Source organism: Chelonia mydas, chromosome 17, assembly GCF_015237465.2.
Source record: "Chelonia mydas isolate rCheMyd1 chromosome 17, rCheMyd1.pri.v2, whole genome shotgun sequence".
Classification (NCBI taxonomy): Eukaryota; Metazoa; Chordata; order Testudines; family Cheloniidae; genus Chelonia; species Chelonia mydas.
In genome coordinates this window covers 18,580,160-18,602,736 of record NC_051257.2, presented here as the reverse complement: position 1 = coordinate 18,602,736, position 22,577 = coordinate 18,580,160, and the positions used below count along the sequence as shown (strand labels likewise).

The 22,577-nt window shown below is 42.8% G+C and overlaps 1 protein-coding gene across 13 annotated transcripts in view; it reads right to left on the bottom strand.

Moving 5' to 3' along the window:
* The window catches only part of CUX1 (cut like homeobox 1), a 382,370-nt gene that overhangs the window by 104,380 nt on the left and 255,413 nt on the right, over positions 1 to 22,577 (bottom strand). For 7 of the 13 annotated variants that reach the window (XM_037880466.2, XM_037880464.2, XM_037880465.2 and 4 more), the window contains 5 exons: positions 8,551 to 8,609; positions 5,179 to 5,227; positions 3,978 to 4,074; positions 2,263 to 2,934; positions 1,152 to 1,217 (listed from right to left, as the gene is read on the bottom strand). In XM_037880466.2, coding sequence (XP_037736394.1) covers positions 1,152 to 1,217; positions 2,263 to 2,934; positions 3,978 to 4,074; positions 5,179 to 5,227; positions 8,551 to 8,609 — 943 coding nt within the window. The remainder of the gene's footprint in view (positions 1 to 1,151; positions 1,218 to 2,262; positions 2,935 to 3,977; positions 4,075 to 5,178; positions 5,228 to 8,550; positions 8,610 to 22,577) is intronic. The other 6 variants (XM_037880470.2, XM_037880467.2, XM_043531060.1 and 3 more) reach the window with 2 other exon arrangements.

The following is a 22,577-nucleotide window of genomic DNA, read 5'->3' as shown; positions in this document are numbered from 1 at the left end:
AGAATCAGTAGGTCATGTACTCAGTGTCAAGTACCACACAAATTGTACTATCCAGCAGGAATTTAAAAAAAATCTTGAGTCTATTCCCTTCTTCGGGGGAGCTAAAAATGTGATGGCATGAACCACTTATAAAATATCACATTAGCTGGTTTGACCCTGTATGAGATCTGAGTACACTGTACATTTTATTCCAGATTGGAATCTAAAACAGAGAACATTGGATATAAGAAAGCACTATTTATTCTAGTTTATTTTACCTCTCCAGGTTGTCAAAACAATAGGAGAAATACATATTTAAGTGCTGATAACCCTTAAGATATTCCCCAACAATAAAAGGCTTATTTCTTGTTTTTAAAGCAAAGAAAGATAGAAAGAAAATTCCTAATGATTTTGGATTACGTCTGTTGAGTGCATTTTTCATCATGTAGTAATGCTCTATAAATGATCTACATATATCACTAACAGGGCCCATATAATTTTCGACCAGAAACAAAACTCCTCTTTTAGGGTTGGTTTTCTTTTTTCTTTTGCCATCTTGCTAAACGCAAAATTCTGTCATTGGTCTGAAACAAGGCAAAAAAGTTGATACTTAAATAGCAGCTCCTACTTCTTCAATTAGTAGTTTACTGATCTGATCTTCAGTGAAAGCTTTGTCCAGGCTTTTTCACATATTATGCTACGGTAAGTTCTACACCATTTTAAGAGCAACTTATAGTGTATTTGTCAACATGTAATCAAAATCCTAGGAGAAGGAACCCGTAGTACAGATGAAATACTTTTTACCTATTTGTGAAGGAATTACTTAATATTGGGTAACTTTCTTGCTTGGAAGTCACAAGGAAGACAGCCAAACAGTATCTCAGTAGTTTTAATTATTTGTAATGCCACTTCTATCACTTATCTCTTTTTATATACATACATATTTGGATGGGATATGGAGGCAGTATCCAAAACATGTTAAGTTAGTATGGTAGTGGTGGAATTAGAAAAAGTGAAGTGTTCTTGCAACCCATGGTTTGTTTTATACTTACTGTTTTTCCATCAGATTCCAGGCCAGAATCAAACTGCACAGCTTAAAGGAAACGCACAGCTAGAGCACACTCCATTTTCTAGATATTAACTGCAAAGAAAAACACCTGCCTGTGACGTACCTTCAGACCCATTTCTTCGTTTCGGTACTTCCTGAAATAGTCTGTTCAGGTTCTGGCCTGGATTCTCTGTTGAAAAACAAGTTTGGTAAGAATAAAACAATCAGGGGATGATTGTGCTGACATCATGGGCTGTGTGACATGAAAAGATAGCTGCCTATCACTAAATACAAGGGTTCAAGCTTCTCCTAAACCCTTTGAGTCTTTGTCCAAGCATTAGAGGAGCAGGCTACTTTGGAAGAAGTAAGGCTGACTGATTTGTTAATAAAAATTACATCTATATACAGAATAGAGGTTAGATAGATATAAATAAATGTCTAAAGATGGGTAGATAAACCTCCCAAGTATAATCATCAAAAGGAAGAACAAATTATAAATGCAATGACGTTCGTTTTCATTTAAACAACATCTGTGGAAATGCTGCCTATTCTTTCAACTATTTCTAGGTTTTTAACAGCTTTCTTTTCATTTTCTTAAATGCAAGCTTTAGTGTTTATTTAAAATTAATCACACTGACGTGAAAGTGAATGTTACTTCTTAAGATTTTCTACATAAATAAGCAAAGCTGCTTTAAAATCTGGGTTAATTTTTTTTGTTAAACTAATGATCTTATGCATCACCCATATAATTTTTTCAAGACACACAGAAAAAATTGCCACCAGAGTTATTAAGGGCACAATAAACATATGTTCTCTGCAAATAATCCCTACTATAATTTTGGAGGTACATGTGGTGGCTGATGTTCTTGAGAGCTACTTTTCTCTCAATATTTCATTCCAATATCGGGCTATTCTCAATTAAGACAGGCTTTAATATACCAGCTCTTCACTCTTTCCAACAAAAGTCAATCCAGTCCAGAGTATAAAGAAAATCTCTGCTTCTCAGTGTCAAACACACTATACTGTGTAACTGCTGGAAAACAATGTAGTTGAAAATTTGATATAGAAAAGTTATGTTTTGTAGAGCATACGTTCCTGCACCGTAGCTCTGTAAAACAGTAAGGTGAAAAACAATTCTGTTGCATAAACGGCCTAGCAGGAGAAAAATTTTCACTGGTTTGCATATTCATAGTCCAAGAGACCAAAGTTTAAATCAGTTAGTAAACAGAACTTACCTCTTTGTCTACCCTGGATGCTCCGTAGCGCCAGGATGTTCTGCTCATCTGAGAGGAACTGCTTCATCTTGTGAAATGGCTCCTTGCCTCTCACAGTCAGTTTATTCCATGGCTTTGGCCGGGCTAGTATCTCGCTCACAGACCCTTGTGACAGTCCCAAGACATAATGTCCAAATATCCGCTGTCCAATATTGTGCTTGATCAATTGCTCTTTCACCTGACGTGCAATTTCTGCTGTGTCTATCTCCTCGCCTTCGGAGATGCTCCCAGCGCTTTCTGACTGGCTGGGAGATGGGGCCATGCCATTAACATCCGGACTTTGTTGTAATGGACTTTGGGAAGATATGGAGTTTGTGCTGTAAGGACCTGTTGAAAAAATCATGCTTGTGCTTCCTGCTTCCTGCATTGCCTTGGAGTAGAAGGACTGCATTAGCTGTCGCTGGAGGAGAGAGTTTAGTGCAAATTTTCCTGTGGAGGCCAGGGGTAAGCTGGGGCTTGCCAAGGATGAGCTGAAAAAGTCTTGACTTAAACCCGTTGGTGAGAACTGGTGTGTACCATTAGTATTGGAAGCCTGCTCCCCTGTGTTGCGGAGCAACTGAGAAGAAGGGGAGGCCGGCAAGGTTGCAGGACGCTGACTCTCAGGCTGGTCTTTCCCTTTTCTCCTGGCTGACCCTACAAGGAAGGTCAAACATAATGCATTATGGGGGATTAAAAAGGGAAAAACCAAGATAAAATGCAAAGTTTGCCCCACAAAAGGGAAAAAGTGCAGTTTTTACAAGGGCCAATGAGGTGGTGGTTTGTTTTTTATTAATTTAAATTTTAATATGCCAAACAAGGCCCCCAAAACAAACAACATGCATTTCATGTTTGCACCTTTCTTGTATGTTGCAGCCTGGAGAATCCCCCTTACAAACTCTAAAACTAAAACAATTACATGAAGTGCAGTTATACAATTAATATAAAGTCAATTACAAACAGCAAGTTTCTTTAGCGTCTCTTATTCAAGACATTACTCAGTGGATTTGGCTGAACCTAATGCAGCAAACATTTACATTTTGTAACAAATCAATTTAATTAAAGAAATCACGTTTAAGTGGATGCAACAAAGATTGCTCAGTTAAAGTCATATACATTTCAGAATGTAGGAAACCCCAGTGCCAATGACAACTTTTAACTGTACCAGCAGCAAAAACCATAAGCATTAAAGTATCTGGAAATTCCATGACTCCACCATTTAAAAAATTTGCACAGAAAATGTAAAATACCCACATTAGGAAAGCTAATAAAGACACAGCTATTTCAGTATTTGTTTTTTAAACTGATCTGATCATGAAAATATCTAAGTATATTAGATAGGAAGATTATTGTATTCTACATGCAAACACTTGGCTTTACATTTGTGTGTGTTGGGGGGGGAGGGGACAGAGCTTTTTGCGCCACTGCTGAATTTGTTACCGAAACGGAAACCAGCCTTGAATGCTACCATTTGGTACATCCTACAATGCCTCTCTTTTCTAACCTTCAGAGCAGCTCTCAGGTCTCTAAGTCTTTATTCTATTATCCAGCCTATTCAATGGCAAAATCAAACATTATTCAAGGTCCTTGTTGTCCATTAATCTTTCTGTCACACACTAGCTTGGACTCTCATCTCACATTCACTCTCCTTTTCCCCCCAGATAGTAAACAAAGTATCACAGCAGAAAATCACAACCTACCGCTCAGGTCACTATTAGTGATACGCAGTGTGGCGTTCTCAGACTGCAATGAGCGATTTTTCTCCAGCAGCAACACCTCCAGTGGTTTGGATGCATCCTAAAGACAGTCAGAACATGAGGTTTGCTTCCAGGTTAGCCATGAAGGTATTAAACAATTTAAGAAGGTCATTCAACTATTGTGAAAGAATTCAGAAGGAGGAAGAAAGCACTTGCCTTTGCTATGACTGACGCTGTAGAATTCATCGTGTATATATGTATGTGAATGTTCAGATTCCTATACATGCTACTCAACAGCTATGCTGCTTAATTTTCAATGTAAATCACTCATCAACTCGGTGTTTGTTTGTTTAAGTGTTCTGTTAATCATTTTGTTACTCTTACCTACTTTTTTATTTGTCTTTAAATTGTGCTGGTATAGTTTCCAATGAACAACTAAAAAGCTGTTTTAATTGAAGAAGTATTAGTTAAGATTATATTTCTTCTTCCTGGACCACTCCAGTACACTGGCATTATGTATTTCCTTGAAATGCTGTGTGTTTCAGTGCAAACAGACCATATGATCATGAATTAAATCAGTTACAGAAATTGGCCATTTACCTTCCACTAAATATCTAACCCTTGATCATTAAAAAGTAATCCTTTTTATGCCTGGTATATTGATATTCAGTTTGGATTTCAGAAGCAGGAATCCAATTCATAACCTTTGATCTTAAGTGAGATTAATATACTGGAGTATTAGAAGTTTCTACTCCTTTCTCACTGTTCTCAGCTTGTTTTCTTTTGTGAATGCTATAGCCAAGCCTTTTCAATATTTAAAAATTACTGAACAAGGTTTTCAGCCGATTATTAGTTCAATAAATGTCCAAGTTTCAGTTTAATTGTGTGCCAATGCAGCATCTTAAAAAGACTCAGTTTTATAATATTCAGGTTATTCACTCAAACACCACCTGTACTGTCATTCTTTGCCCTTGACCACTTGAAGGAAATGTAATTAACAGGCAAAAAATGTTCAATTCAGCTTTAAAAGAAGAGGCTTGAGAAGCCAGTGATCAGCTTGTGTACCACAATATTTTATGGACACTTAAGAGCCTGTAGTTTACAGATCAACAGGAAATTGTTCGTGCTTGCCCTAGATAACACAAAAATAATATTACTAACTGAACTGGAGAAAGGATTAAGAAAACAAAAGTAGAATCAGTACCTGTGCACCAGAGCCCTCAGAGGGTGCAAATTCCACGGACTTCAGTATACTGTAAAGGGTGAAAAAATGAGTTATTTTCTATTTCTTCCTTTCATAACAGTTCCACTAATGAGCATTTAACATTATAATTTCCTACTTTCCAGGAACACTATAAGTGAGAACTTTAACAACTTTCCTTGAGTAATATAATCTAATAATGAATACAGAAAAACTATTCCAACTAGTTATTGGATAAGAAAATTTTCTCAAGCGTCATCTAATTCATTCTATATACAATCCCACCAGGCCAGTTTAGAGCATAAACTTAAAGGTTAATAAGGATATAACATTTTAAGCTGTCAGAAACAATATAAATTTATCTGTGAAGCTTGAAGGGAATGAGAAACTTATAACAAAGCAACAAAACAGGGGATATCACCATAACAGTTCTAATACTGTATATAAAATACACCAGCTTGCATATAAAAAATATGCACAAATTATTTTTCTGACCAATGCACTACAGCCTAAAAGGCAGTTCATTTTAATAACCTTCCGTTCTACAGCATGGGGAAGACTGACTGTTCAGTATTTATTAAGATACATGAAAGAGCCAGACATAAAACTTATAGAGCACTTTTTATGTATAAAGCATATTAGAAATATTTCATCTTCAGAAGAGCTGTGTGAGGTAGTTCAGAATAAGCACTATCATTTTACAGAAGGGGAATCTAAGTCACAGAAAGGTTAAGTCCAATATTTGAAGATGTATCCACTGATTCTGGGTGCCACATTAACACAATCAGAGTCTGGAAATCAGGCTAGAGGTGTCTAAAGTTGGGGACACAGAGTCAGAGGCGCCCAAAATTAGTGGACACTTTTGAAAATGTTGGTTTTAGTGAATTATGCAACTCCAGAGGATCTTCCTCTACCACTCCGAATTATAGGAGCGTTTGCACCTCCTGCATTAGAAGTTGCTCGTGAGAAGGGTCACTGAAGAGGGATGGGAAAGGTGAGTGGGAAGGCGGGAGGGAACAGAATTGGAGAGAATATCCCAATTCTACCATGCTCAAGACCCATTGGCCTGACATGATATGTGCCCAGGCATGGTAGAAATGGGACAGACGATTCACAAAGGGAGGGGAAGGATCCGGGATCTGAACTGGTGCGCTGCCCCCCAGGCGCACCTTCAAAAGTTTGGCTTGGAGGCTGAGGGCTGCTTCACTGAGCCTTGGCCCTGGTTAAAGGAGGACTGAGAGGACCTCCATCTGTTACTCCTGTCCCGCTTCCTGCAGCTTAAATTGCTTCCTTTAGGGGGCTGGCATATGAAGCCTCAAGGACTTCAGAGTTGCCCGCGAGTCTTTCAGGCTGTGGAGCCTAGTGTCTGTTTGCTCCGAGAAGAGCTCTAAACAGTCAAAAGGCAAATCCTGAATAGTCCATTGGACTTCATGCAGGAGTCCCAACACTTGAAGCCATGAGCTCCTTCTCATGGCTGTCACAGTTGCCACAGTATGAGTTGCTGAGTTCAGCGAATCTAGGGAGGCCCGTAAGGAGGTCCTCGTGACGACCTTGCCTTCCTCCAGGACAGCAGCAAACTCCAAACGGGAGTCTGCTGGCAGCAGTTCCTGAAACTTGGACAGTATGTTCCAGGAATTAAAGCTATAGCAGCTAAGGACTGCCTGCTGCTTGGCAATGCAAAGCTGGAGCCCCTGGTAGAATACACCTTCCTACTGAAGAGATCCAGCTTCTTCACCTCCTTGGACTTAGGAGTCAGCCCCGGTTGTCCCTGCCTTTCCTTTTGGTTGGCCGCCTCCAGCACCAGAGTGCCCAGGCTGAGAATAAGTAAACAGATACTCACACCCTTTGGAGGCCACAAAATATTTCCTCTCCACCCCTTTTCGCTGTGGGGGAAGAGAGGCGGGCGTTTGCCACAATGCCTTAGTGGTGTTATGGATAATCTTAATGAGGAGCAAAGCCACCCTCGAGGGATCTTCAGGGACCAGAATATCAACCATAGGGTCGGTCTCCTCCAACACCTCCTCTGTCTGTATGCTCAAATTTTGAGCCACCCTCTTGAGCAACTGTTGATGTGCACTGACAGGCAGTGGTGGAAGTACCCAACACCATTTCATCCAGGGAAGATGACGGTCAGGAAGACCTGGTGCCCCCGTGGGCATCTTCCTCTTGTTCACAGATCCTCTTGCGCCAAAATGCCCTGTGCTGTGCCAGGAGTGGTGCTGGTTTCCAGGCCTGTGCACATCTCGATACCAGCTCTGGTGCCAGGTCACACAGTGGCCTCAGTGCCAGCCTGCATGCCCATCTCCTGCCCTTGCACAGGTTTCCAGACTACAGATGTCAATGACGATGGGACCCATGCCTCCAAACCCACTGACAAGACATACCCCGCTGGTGCCTCCTCACTCCACCACCTTAGTGGGAAAGCGACCTCTGTCTGTCTTCTTTCTCTAGTGCGGCACCAGTGAATGGGAGAGGTGCTGAACACTCGCATCAGAGGAGGTCTTAGGCGGCGGGGAATGGCGGTGCCGAGGGTCCCTGGAGCTTGAGTCCTTTCTTGGTGCTGCGGCCTCTCTTACCGAGGCCGGTGCACTTCGCACCGAAGTGCTAGCCCTGGGGTCGGACGCCACCCGTGCTGGCTTTGGACAAAGGGCCGACTCCATGACAAATAGTTTCAGCCTAAAGTCCCTCTCCTTTTTGGTCCTTGGGCAGAAGCCTCTGCAGCTCTTACACTTGTCCGTTTGATGGGCTTCCCCCAAGCACTTCAGACAGGAGCCATGTGGATCTCCCTTTAGCATAGGCTTCAGACAGGACCTGCACGGTTTGAAACCCTGAGACCGAGGCATGCCCCAGTCCCCGGGATGGGAAACGTGGTTGGGAGGGGGAACCCCCAACTGAAACGTACCGAAATCTAACTAAATTACTTGAACTAACACACACTGCGTTTTTTTTTTTTTTTTTAACTATTTACAGGAAACAATGAGAAAAAAGTCCACTAGGGGATCGCTTGCTGTTAGCAAGAGAGGAGCTGCTCCAATGACCGTCACTGGCGGTAAGAAGGAACTGAAGAGGCAGCGCCAGGAAGGTGTGACTCCAGGGGGCTCCATGGCTGACCCGATGGGTACCACTAGGGGGTAAACCTTCCAGGGAACGTGCATGCGGCGCGAGCACATCTACTTGGAATCGACATGAGCAACCTCTCGAAGATGAACAATTGTACTGGGCTCTGGACGCAATTTGAGCCAAAACTGTACTTCCTTGCTTTTTGTGGTTTTGAGTTATTCTTGATTGTTCCAAGAACACAGATTTGTGGCTTCATTTAACAAGCATTGTTAATCTACGGTTTGTGAAGAAATTATGTAAGCATTTAACACTTACTTTAATTCTTTCTTAACCTCTTCATAGTCAGCCTGTGTTTTCAGTTTTTCTTCCAGTTGCTTAAAAAAAAGAGAAAAGAAAAGAGAAATGTAATTATTTGGACGCGGGGGAGAGGTTAACTTTCAAAATAGTCTTTAAATTATTTCTTTGATACAGCAAAGAGTGTATGAGTCAGGAGTTACTACTGTTACCTAATTTACATATAATAGAAAACAAACTATACATAATTACATTAAACCAAATTATCGTTGATGCGCTTTTCCTTGTTTACAGAGCGCCAAGCATTGTACAAGTGACAATTGGTTTGTAACTGTATTGCATTACACAAACGTTAAAATTTTCCTAAAGCTATTAAAGTAAAAAACAAGAGTAGTATTTTGGAATATGCTGTACTGCTACTGTATAGTCTTGTCTACAAGAAGAAAAGAGTTCAAGAAGCTATTGACCAGAATGCCTTAGGCTTGCAACATTTATTCAATGCCTTGTATCCAAACAAAACAGCTTGTAGCAAGTGGCTTTACAAGCATTACTTATTGCAATAACTAATATGATTATACACTGAAGAGGAACCAATAAGACTGCACCACTGAGACTTGCTGAGCAGATCTTTTGCTCAGCTCTGGCTAATCTTCTGCAATCTTAATGGTTTGTCTTCAATGCTGAGAAGAGGCCAGAAGCACTGACCCTCCTTACACAACCCAAAATGCAATGTCACGCATGTGAACATTACCCAAAAGCCCCTGTTCTCAACATCAGTGCTCAGCACTGTAGGATAAATGCTCCAAGAATCCTAAACTGTAGTGTTATGATTTTTGCCAACTATGCTGATGCCACATTACTGGTAGACACTGTACAAACAAAGAACAAAAAAAGACAGTCCCTGCCCCAAAAGAGCTTACAATCGAAACAGTTTCCTTCCTTAGTACAGACACAGCCTAGCTACACAAGAGAATAACAAGAGAACTTCTTGGGCTTACAACTTCCACAGACAAGTTGGGGTTGTTTCTGCCTTACTTGACTGGCTTAATTTTTGTTCAGCTCATTGATCCAAAATGATAATAGGTATCTGAAGAAAGAATACACACACTCCTCCCCCTGCAACTTTGACAGCAGCAGAGCATTTTTGAAGCATGACACAAGCAAAGTCAATATATTTACAGCAACAAAGTATAAGGTGGCATGAAATAACCATGTGCCAACTTTTTATGCGCTGAAAATTTCTGATGGTAACATCGCACAGAATCCAAAATCTCACTGAATGTCAAACTACTTTCACTGAAGAAAAGAAAAATCTAGAGTAACAAGAAAAGGCATGAAACAAGCTTAACAAGTAAAACAATCAAGAGAAACATAACAGAGGGAAAGGGACAGAAATGACCAACCTGACGCAGCAACAAATGAAACAGGAAACAATCTTACAACACTAGCTAGGTATAAATGCCTCAACAGATTAGATAGCAAATAACCTGAGTACTTGGATAGCCCCGCTGACTTCAATTAGACTTCTTCAGAGGGTAAAGATAGCAGAGCTGGGTCTTATTAGACAAAACTCTATCTTGTAACTTTTTAGAGTAGGGCAAACATATCAGGTAGAAAGACTGACTGAAGGAAAGAACTGCCAACCCAGTAATGAACTCATCATCATCACTGGTTCTCATGCCTACTATCAAAGAAACTAAACAAAAGTAGTCATATTTTCCATTTGACTCAATCTGCCCTTTTTTCTTCAACCACACAAATTTATGTGCATTACTAAGAAAAATCTCCAAGACCTGAAAGGATACAAGGATAATTCAGACAATCTAGTAAAATATTTGCATTTGCGTCCAGTTGCAGAACTTTTTCTTCTGAAACTCCAACATGGCTGGAATTTACCCCTTTTTTCTTATAATCCACACTTTCCCCATAGCTCCTACCAGGCATTTTTGTGGTCATTTCAGCCCTTCCTGGCATGTCAATTACTGTAATCTCTGTTTGCAAGATTTGGAAATTCTCTGAAAAACAGGAAATGGCCATCTGGTTCATCATGTTGCCCCTCTCTTCCTGTTTTTTGATATCAGACTCTTCAATCCTCACTTGTATTTCTTAGACTATTTGTTTCAAATGTTCTCTCTTAGAATGTATTACATACATATTTCTGTGTACCTGAAACAATTCTGCCAATTTCCTCTTTTTACTCCTCGTTTCCACATTGGAAAATTATGACAGTTTGATCAATTTTGCTACAATGGATTCAACGGAAGTGTTAATGAAAGAAATTATCCCATCCAATTAAAAAAACCCAGAGTCAAGTAGCAGGAGATGCTATTATGCCAGCTACCCATCAAGCAACATGTTCTAATGAATCATCATCACAGTGAATTCCAGGAAAGCAGAGCGAATTTTAACTTGTGGAACTCACAGCTCGAAGGATATTAATGAAGTGAGTAGCTTTTTACGAAGTTAAAAGAACCTTAGACAGGAAAATGAATAACCTCTAGAGTTATTCTAGTTATGTGAAAAATAATAAGAGCTACTGGGATTAAGACAAAACTTCCATGTGGCGTATTATGGCACATTTTGGAGCTTTCCTCTGAAGTAGCCAACAATAGCCATTAATCAAAGGAAGGATACTCGAACTAGTAGGACTAGAAGAATACCGGATTTTGTTCTTGTATAGCAATAACTATGCGTGAGTTTTTAACCCCTCTAACATACCCATGCTGCCCTAATGAAAACTTCAAAGGATATCCTACACATTTTAAACAGGCTCTGTATAGAATGCCACCTCTTTACAAAAGTGTTGCACATTTGTGAAATCCTGATGTCCAAGATCATGCCAGTGACACTTCAGTTCCGTGAGCTTTCTGTAAAGCCAGATACAGCAACTCATAGGTGTAACCAACTGTTCAAGTTATAGCTTGACACTGTGGAAAGTGGCCTTAGTGCACCAGAGAATCTGGCTCAACATTTACAAACCAGACCTAGTCACTAGCACTGAAGCAGGGAGATGTAAATGAGCCAGCCCCTGAGGCTCGAGAAGGGATTCAGCTTTCAGCCTTTCTAGGTGTTCTAAAAAGCCCTGCCAGTGTGTCTACTGAGAGGGCTACTGAATCAGAACATCCCACTTTGGCCATGTCTCTTTGCCAGCCATTTCTAACAACTTTGTTGATCCTTCTACAGCCAACACCCACTATCTGATACATTCATGTGATTTAAAACCTGGGGTGCATTACAATCCATCCTTCTTTTGATACTAGCTCTCAGATTCACAAACTTTGTGTTATTATATGACATACAGTGACAATCGAAAAGTAGACGACTGCCAAGTTACTCTGGCTTTAAGCACTGCAACAGAAAGCCATGTAATGGAGTGAATTAAAAATAGTAACACTAATAACAAGCTGGTTATTGCATTAGTTACTACTGTAGGGATATGCTAAGTAGGAAGGCCTTTTAGGGATACTTACCAAATACAGGATAACTAACATTACTTCCACTTGTAAGCCTGCCTTAATGTTACATGCAGTTTCATACAGTTATATTTCAGGAGGTTTTAAGTATAGATATGTGATTGTTATCACTGCCCAAAGCAACAAAACATTATCTGCAGCTTTTGTTTTTGATGTGAAGATGTCTCCCTTGGAGCCTCAAACATACAGATCAATCTTATAACAGGATGGCAACACAGGAAGAGAGTAATATTGAAACAACTAAAATCCTTTGAACACTACAATAAAGCATATAGCAGGAGTGGCCAAACTTACTGGCCCTCCGAGCCGCATACGACAATCTTCAGAGCGCCGGAGCACACCTGCCAGGAGCCAGGGTTTCAGCCCAACTCCTGCTGAAGCCCCAAGCTCTGGCATGTGCACCTTGCAGGGCTGAAGCCCTGAGACCCTCCTCTCTGCTGGACAGAAGTTCCTACCAACCCACGCCATTGCAAGGCAGAGGTCCCGAGCTCCCTCCACCCACTCTGATAGGTGGAGAATGGGGGCGGGGGGCAAAGGAGGCTTGCGAGCCACACTTCAATGGTAAAAGAGTCGCATGTGGCTCATGAGCCACAGTTTGGCCACCCCTGGCGTATACCCATTGTTCCCAAGGGGAAAACCCCATAATTAATATGGAGATCGCTGCTGCCAAGGGAATTTTGCACTTTATACTTTTTAGTAAACAATACAATCTGTATGTAATTAGACCATTTAGGTATTTGGCATCTCCCCAGCCAATCATTATTGTAAAACGTATTAGTGTGGTAATTGTCTCAAACAACACTGGAAACCGCACAGAGCAAAGAACAATAAAAGGTTCAAACTGTGAAACAATCTGAAGGAACTAATCTCTTGTTCTAAATATCAACCTGGTTAATTCAGACAAAATAAAGTGTGTTTTAATGTCCCCCAAAGTCTAAAAATACTCCAGTCAGAAGGATACAAATGTGCTGGTGGCAGTGAAAAATATTTCTACAAAGTAGCTTAGGAAGCGTCATCTTATCAAGAAATCAACTTGCATTTATTATACAAAAGAACATATAAATACCAAGTGTCAGAGTGCCCACTAGATTGTACCTTTTCCTACAATATTTTAAAAATAATAACTAAATTATTATTAAATAAATAATTAAAACTGCTCTCTTTTGTTAGACCTGCATAGGATATGTTAGAGGGGTTAATAGTTAAATAATGCAATCTAAAAGATAGTTAGTTATCACTTAAAATCAAAGAGCACACACATACCCAAATAGTCAATTAACCTAGGTCATTTGGTGCCAGGGAGACAGGATCTCTTGGCTAACTAGGGCTACTACATTTTTGCTGGATAGTGGGGAAGTTCTGACTCCAACTGACAAGGGGTTAAGACACTTACAGTTAGAAAAGTCTTGATACTAGTGGACAGATTCTGATGATTACATCAGATGAAGATAAGGAAGCAATAATTTTGAAAGACATTGGAAGTATTGCTGAATTGTTTCATTAAACCACACAGTATTAAAGAATTCCCCCAAGATATGGATAAAGAACACTACTTTCATCTGTAAAATTGATTCATTTTTTGTGAAGGCAACCATTAAAATCTTAGCTATTTTAGAAGCACATGCTTTATAATCAAAATTTAAGGTCTACAAAACACTATTTTGACACGGTTCTGTGTAGAACAGAGTTCAGATCTCAGCTTTACTAGCACCAAAGAAAAGACAGGTAAATTACATCATCATCATCATAATAATAATAATGTCACAAATAGGGACAAAATGGCACAAACATGATAAATTAGATAGGATCAAGGTATCAAAAATCATCACTGAGAACCAAAATATTAGCTTTAGCTGGACAAACCTGTGAGAATAGATATGAAGATTACTGAAATGAAAGTCAGAGTTGCTCTGTCGCCAGCTCTGATAAAGGACCAATCTTAGTCCCATTAAAGTTAATGGCAAAACTCTTACTGACCTTGATCGGAGCAAGATCCAATTCTAAGGGTATAAGTGAAACACGTGGGTTCAAGCTATTTTGTCTAAAAAGCTTTATGAAAAGATTCGCAATAGCCGAATAGCCAGAGAAAATGTATCCCTTAAGAACAGCCCAGTTCCTTCGTCTCTCCACAGAAGTGATGCAAAAACAATGACAGATTGGCAGAGACTGATACCATCTTTACTGCTGCCGGCAACAAGCGAGACCTGGTAGATTTTTATTTCCTCTACTGAATTTTCATGACAATTTTGCAAGGATGTCTTAGAACATACAGCAAGTGTATTGAGTTGAAGAATTTAAATTCCATCCCTAAAATACATTTTTCCACATAAACTAAACTACAACACAATAGAGCCTGTACCCTCTGAAGAATGTCAGATTTAGAACAATGTGTCAAGGTTTGCAAACGAGAGCTGAGGCAATTTGATATAGCACAGGGGCAAACTTTTTGGCTCAAGGGCCAAATCTGGGTGGGGAAATTGTATGCAGGACCATGAAGCAGGGGGTTGAGGTGCGGGAGGGAGTGCGGGGTGAGGGAGAGGGTGCAGTGTGCAGGAAGAGGCTCAGGGCAAGGGGTTGGGGAGCAGGAGAGGTGCGGCAGTAGACTCAGGGCAGGGGGGGCTCAAGGCAGGGGGTTGGGGTGCAGGAGGGGTTTAGGGTGTGGGCTCCAGCTGGCACCACTTACCTCGAGTGGCTCTGGGGTGGCAGCAGCACGCAGCAGGGTTAAGGCAGGCTCCCTGCCTGCCCTGGCCCTGTGCCGCTCCCGGAAGTGGCCAGCAGGTCTGGCAGCGGCTCCTGGGAGTGAGGTAGGGCACACAGCTCTGCCGCACGCTGCCCTCGCTTGTGGGTGCCACCCCCGAAGCTCCCATTGGCCATGGTTCCCTGTTCCCGGCCAATGGGAGCTGATGGGGGCAGCACAGAGCTCTCTGTTCCCCTCTCCCCCCACCTTCCCGGGGCCACAGGGACACGGTGCTGGCTGCTTCCGGGAGCGGCATGGGGCCAGGGCAGGCAGGGAGCCTGTTTTAGCCTCGCTGTGCCATGGGGCTGGCAATCTTGTGGGCCACATTAAAAGCCCTGATGGGTTGCATCTGGCCCATGGGCTGTAGTTTGCCCTCCCCTGATATAGCAGGGCTAGAGAAACTTACACAGTAACTGCCTAAACCATGGCTGGCTTAAGTTGGCGCTATCAGCCTCTGACTTTCAGGAGTGCTAAAACTAGAAATCTTTAACAAATAGCTAAAATAACTTCATTTACTATTTACAGCTTATAGCTGGTAGAACAATGAAAGAGACAGAAGGTAGAGGAAACTGATTCAAAACAGATGTCAGGAAAACATTTCTCATGCTTACTGACAGATCAGAAATGTGTGGAATGGTGCACAAAGACAGACAGTGGAAACAAAAGAGAATGGGGTCATTCAAGAAACACTTAGATATACCATCCTTGTGGTTTTCAGGAGAGTGCTACTGACTGATATATAGAAGGCCCAGGACTGGGATACTAGCTACAAATTAGGTACTATCTTGGGGAAAACAGACAAAAATTAAAAATATGCTCTAATAAAGTTAAAAAGCTTCCTTTCAATCCTCATGCTTTCTTGTGTCTGTGCATCCAAACAAGGCAAGTCCCTTTTCCAATGGGAGAAAAAAACCTGGTTGGGTGCATTTACAGGTTGACTGCTGAATGACAGATGTCCCTGACAAAACTGTGATACTGAATGAAGGCATGGCTTAGAGAGTTTTAAGTCCTGACAGGATTTGCTGTGTTATTTTTGGTTTGATTATTTTTCAGACATATACATGGTTTTTAAATGATCCTAATTACAGTAATTTTACTGTTCTATGAAAAAAATATTATTCAGAAAGAATCTGCACTAAAAATAACGATACATATAAAATCTGAACTTAAAATATAACTGGAAACAGGCAGAGTGAGTTCAACAACAACAAAAAGTCATTAATTAAAACAAACCCTACAAAATGTCAACAAAACTACATTCTGAAGAAATGACTAACTCAACACAAGGAAAAAATGGTTATTAACTTTCTGTAACTGTTGTTCTTACAGATGTGTTGCACAAGTCCATTCCACTCTAGCTGTGTGCATACCTCAAGCAAAGTCGCTAGAAATTTTCCCCTCAGTGGTACCTGTCAGAGCACCTCAAGTACCCTCTGCTTCCACGTGCTGATCGCACCAATGTAAAGTGTCAACCCAACCCGGGGCCCCTTCAGTTCCCTCTGATGTAGAGGGGCAAAAGGGTGGTTTGTGGAATGGACATGGGCAACGCATCTTAAAGAACAATAGTTACGGAAGGTTAATAGCATCTTTTTCTTTGAGTGACTGCACATGTGCATTCCACTCTAGATGACTCACATGCAGTTGAATAGGTGGAGGGATCGGAGTTCATGGACACACAGAACGCAGAACAACTTGGTCAAAATTGGCATAATCTCTAGAATGCTGAGTGATGGCATAATAGGAGGAGAACGTGTGCACCAATGACCAGGTCGCTGCTTTACAAATGTACTGAATAGGGATCTGTGCTAAGAATGCTTGTGACCCTGTTGAACGAGCAGCCAGGACAGCTGGCAGTGAAACACCAGCCTGATCGTAACAAGTGTGAATACGTGAAGTAATCCAGGACAAAACTGTCTGTGAAGAGATTGGGACACCTTTTCATCCTGTCAGCCACACTGCGAACAGTTGGGTGAACGCTCAGAATGGTTTAGTTCTTTTTAGGTAGAATGCTAGGGCTCGTCTAACATCCAATAAGTGAAGACATTGTTCATTCCTATTTGCATGTGGCTTTGGGTAGAAGACAGGTAAGTAGATTGCCTGATTGCTATGAAATTGTGAAACCACTTTTGGGAGGAACGGGTGACGACGTAAATATATATTATCTTTAAAGAAGAATGCGTAAAGAGGCTCTGATGAGAGGGCAGGGAGCTCCGACACCCTTCTGACCAAAGTGATACCTACTAAGATTTTTCCAGGAGAGGTATAATAAGGAGCACATTGCCAAAGGTTCAAACGGTGTTCCCATAAGCTTTGACCAAGTTCAGGTTCCAGGGAGGAATGGGCTCTCTTACTTGAGGGTATAACCTTTCTAGGCCTTTTAGGAATCGGACAGACATGTCATTTGAAAAAACAGACCGGTTATCTACCCTGGGGTGAAAAGCGGATATTGCTGCATGGTGAACCTTGGTAAAGGAGATTGCTAAGCCTTGCTGTTTTAGGTGCAATAGATACTCGAGTATGTCTTGTATGGATGAACACATAGGCGAGACTCCACACTGGGATACTCAAACAGAGAGCCATTTCTACTTTGAGAGGTAAGTAGCTCTGGTGGAAGGCTTTCTACTACCTAGTAGGACCTGATGAACTTGCTCCAAGCAAGGTTGCTCTCTGGGATTTAGCCATGGAGCTTCCAGGCTGTTAGATGAAGGGAGCTCAGGTTCAGGTGGAGCATCCAACTGTGGTCCTGGGAAATCAGGTCCAGGTGCAATGGATTGGACTTGCCACTGAGAAATCTAGAAGAGTGGGAGAACAACAGTTGGTGAGCCCATGCTGGGGCTATCAGAATAACATGGTCCCAGTCCCGCTTGATCTTTTGCATCGCTCTGCATGAGCGAAAAAGGGGAAGACGTATAGTAAAGATGTTCCGTCCAAGGTAGCAGAAAGGCATCCATGACAGAATCTGCACTGTGTCCCCATAGGGAGCAGAACTGGTGAGACTTCCTCTTGTACCTGTTCACAAACAGGTCTGTCCGGGAAGTCCCCCATTGCTGGTAAATGTCTCTTGCCACATCTGGGCAAAGGGACCACTTGTGGTGACTGGAGAAAGACCTGCTGAGGCAATCTGCCAAGTCCTTTTGTGTTCCCAAATAGTAAGAGGACTCGAGGTTGATTGAGTGGGCTATGCGAAACTCCCATAGCTGCACTGCTTCTTGACAAAGGAGGGAAAAGCAATCTCCTCCTTGCCTGTTGAAGTAAAAAAAATGGCTGTAGTCTTGTCCATAGAGAACAGCAAAGTTTCTGCCCATAATGTGAGGCAGAAAGGCCTGACAGTCCAGCAAAACCCGCTCTGAGTTCTCTGACATTGATGTGAAGAGAAAGTTCCACCGAAGACCAGCAGCAGATTTTTTCTGAGGGGCCCCTGGTGAGCTCCCCATCCTACTGCTAGCACTTCTGAGACCAAGGACATTGACGGTTAAGGTTGTATAAAGGGAACGCCCGCACAAACCGTGAACGGGTCCAACCACCAACTGAGAGAGATGAGGTACCATGAGTACAGTGTCCAAATGGTGGTGGTTTGGTGAGGCCAACCACATCTGGGGGAGTCTGAGGGACCTTGCGTGTTGTACCACATGTGAAAATGAGGCCACATGACTTAAAAGTCTCTCACAATTTGGGCTGTTGTGATTAGATGGCCTTTAAGGTGTGTTATCAGGGATCCAACTGAATGAAAACACCCCTCTGGGAGGAAGGCCCTGGTCTGAGTACAGTTGAACACCACCCCAATGAACTCTAACCTGTGCACTGGAGCAAGGGCAGACTTTTCTGTATTTATTAGAAGGCCTAGAGTGAGTTGGACACCACCTGAGCCTTGGATTGGCCCTTGACTAGCCAGTCATCTAGACAGGGGTGCAGGTCTACCCTTAACCTCCTATGGAAAGCTGCCACTATTGCCATGCCTATTGTGAACACCCATGAATCCGCAGACAAACTAAATGGGAGGACCGTGAATTGGTCGTGTGAGTGGTTCACTATAAATCAGAGGAAACATCTGTGTCCTTGGTATATCGATATATAAAAATAGGCGTTTCTTAAATCTAGGGCAGCGTACCAATCCCCAGGATCCAGGGAGAGGATAATGGATGCCAGGGTGACCATGTGGAACTTTATTTTCTAGAGATAGTTGCTGAGCTTCTGGAGCTCTAAAATGGGTCTGAAACCTCCTTTGGCTTTTGGGATTAGGAAATAACGGGAGTAGAACCCCTTCCCTCTTAAATTCTGTGGAACCTCTTCCACAGCTCCCACATGAAGGAGAAGTTGAACCTTCTGAACCAGAAGTTCTTTATGAGAGGCGTCATGAAGAGGGTCAGGGAGGGGTAGAAATAAACTGGAACGTGTGCTCAACACTCAATGGTCCATGGTGATATAGGACCACACACTGGAAAGTATGAAAGTCGGCTTTCATAGAATCATAGAATATCAGGGTTGGAAGGGACCTCAGGAGGTCATCTAGTCCAACCCCCTGCTCAAAGCTGGACCAATCCCCAACTAAATCATCCCAGCCATGGCTTTGTCAAGCCTGACCTTAAAAATATCTAAAGAAGGAGATTCCACCACCTCCCTAGGTAACACATTCCAGTGTTTCACCACCTTCCTAGTGAAAAAGTTTTTCCTAATATCCAACCTAAACCTCTCCCACTGCAACTTAAGATCACTACTCCTTGTTCTGTCATCAGCTACCACTGAGAACAGACTAGATCCATCCTCTTTGGAATCCCCTTTCAGGTAGTTGAAAGCAGCTATCAAATCCCCCCTCAACCTTCTCTTCCGCAAACTAAACAATCCCAGTTCCCTCAACCTCTCCTCATAAGTCATGTGTTCCAGTCCCCTAATCATTTTTGTTGCCCTCTGCTGGACTCTCTCCAATTCTTCCACATCCTTCTTCTAGTGTGGGGCCCAAAACTGGACACAATACTCTAGATGAGGCCTCACCAATGTCAAATAGAGGGGAACAATCACGTCCCTCGATCTGCTGGCAATGCCCCTACATATACATCCCAAAATGCCATTGGCCTTCTTGGCAACAAGGGCACACTGTTGACTCATATCCAGCTTCTCGTCCACTGTAACCCCTAGGTCCTTTTCTGCAGAACTGCTGCCGAGCCATTTGGTCCCTAGTCTGTAGCGGTGCATGGGATTCTTCTGTCCTAAGTGCAGGACTCTGCACATGTCCTTGTTGAACCTCATCAGATTTCTTTTGGCCCAATCCTCTAATTTGTCTAGGGCCCTCTATATCCTATCCCTACCCTCCAGAGTATCTACCACTCCTCCCAGTTTAGTGTCATCTGCAAACTTGCTGAGGGTGCAATCCACACCATCCTCCAGATCATTTATGAAGATATTGAACAAAACACGCCCCAGGACCCACCCTTGGGGCACTCCACTTGAATCCGGCTGCCAACTAGACATGGAGCCATTGATCACTACCCATTGAGCCCGACAATCTAGCCAACTTTCTATCCACCTTATAGTCCATACTTCTTTAACTTGCTGGCAAGAACACTGTGGGAGACAGTGTCAAAAACTTTGCTAAAGTCAAGGAACAACACGTCCACTGCTTTCCCCTCATCCACAGAGCCAGTTATCTCGTCATAGAAGCCAATTAGATTAGTCAGGCATGACTTGCCCTTCGTGAATCCATGCTGACTGTTCCTGATCACTTTCCTCTCCTCTAAGTGCTTCAGAATTGGTTCCTTGAGGACCTGCTCCATGATTTTTCCAGGGACTGAGGTGAGGCTGACTGGCCTGTAGTTCCCAGGATCCTCCTGCTTCCATTTTTTAAAGATGGGCACTACATTAGCCTTTTTCCAGTCATCCGGGGCTTCCCCTGATCGCCATGAGTTTTCAAAGATAATGGCCAATGGCTCTGCAATCACATCCGCCAACTCCTTTAGCACTTTCGGATGCAGCGCATCCGGCCCCATGGACTTGTGCTCGTCTAGCTTTTCTAAATAGTCCCGAACCACTTCTTTCTCCACAGAGGGCTGGTCACCTCCTCCCCATGCTGTGCTGCCCAGTGCAGCAGTCTGGGAGCTGACCTTGTTCGTGAAGACAGGGGCAAAAAAAGCATTGAGTACATTAGCTTTTTCCACATCCTCTGTCACTAGGTTGCCTCCCTCATTCAGTAAGCGGCCCACACATTCCTTGACTTTCTTCTTGTTGCTAACATACCTGAAGAAACCCTTCTTGTTACTCTTAACATCTCTTGCTAGCTGCACCTCCAGGTGTGATTTGGCCTTCCTGATTTCACTCCTGCATGCCCGAGCAATATTTTTATACTCTTCCCTAGTCATTTGTCCAATCTTCCACTTCTTGTAAGCTTCTTTTTTGTGTTTAAGATCAGCAAGGATTTCATTGTTAAGCCAAGCTGGTCGCCTGCCATATTTACTATTCTTTCTACACATCGGGATGATTTGTCCCTGTAACCTCAATAAGGATTCTTTAAAATACAGCCAGCTCTCCTGGACTCCTTTCCCCCTCAAGTTATTCTCCCAAGGGATCCTGCCCATCAGTTCCTGAAGGGAGTCAAAGTTTGCTTTTCTGAAGTCCAGGGTCCGTATTCTGCTGCTCTCCTTTCTTCCCTGTGTCAGGACCCTGAACTTGACCATTTCATGGTCACTGCCTCCCAGGTTCCCATCCACTTTTGCTTCTCCGACTAATTCTTCCCAGTTTGTGAGCAGCAGATCAAGAAGAGCTCTGCCCCTAGTTGGTTCCTCCAGCACTTGCACCAGGAAAGTGTCCCCTACACTTTCCAAAAACTTCCTGGATTGTCTGTGCACTGCTGTATTGCTCTCCCAGCAGATATCAGGGTGATTGAAGTCTCCCATGAGAACCAGGGCCTGCGATCTAGTAACTTCTGTGAGTTGCCAGAAGAAAGCCTCGTCTACCTCATCCCCCTGGTCCAGTGGTCTATAGCAGACTCCCACCACGACATCACCCTTGTTGCTCACACGTCTAAACTTAATCCAGTGACACTCAGGTTTTTCTGCAGTTTCATACTTGAGCTCTGAGCAATCATATTGCTCCCTTACATACAGTGCAATTCCCCCACCTTTTCTGCCCTGCCTGTCCTTCCTCAACAGTTTATATCCATCCATGACAGCACTCCAGTCATGTGAGTTATCCCACCAAGTCTCTGTTATTCCAATCACATCATAATTCCTTGAGTGTGCCAGGACTTCCAGTTCTCCCTGCTTGTTTCCCAGGCTTCTTGCATTTGTGTATAGGCGCTTGAGATAACTCGCTGATCGGTCCCTCTTTCTCAGTATGAGGCAGGAGCCCTGCCCTCTTGTGCGCTCCTGCTCGTGCTTCCTCCCGGTATCCCACTTCCCCACTTACCTCAGGGCTTTAGTCTCCTTCCCCTGGTGAACCTAGTTTAAAGCCCTCCTCACTAGGTTAGCCAGCCTGCTTGCGAAGATGCTCTTCTCTCTCTTCGTTAGGTGGAGCCCGTCTCTGCCTAGCACTCCTCCTTCTTGGAACACCATCCCATGGTCAAAGAATCCAAAGCCTTCTCTCCGACACCACCTGCGTAGCCGTTCATTGACTTCCACGATTCGACGGTCTCTTCCCAGGCCTTTTCCTTCCACAGGGAGGATGGACGAGAAGACCACTTGCACCTCAAACTCCTTTATCCTTCTTCCCAGAGCCACGTAGTCTGCAGTGATCCGCTCAAGGTCATTCTTGGCAGTATCATTGGTGCCCACGTGGAGAAGCAGGAAGGGGTAGCGATTTCAAATAAAGGAGAAACAGGATCTGGAAAAATTAGAAAACGTCCAGCGGAG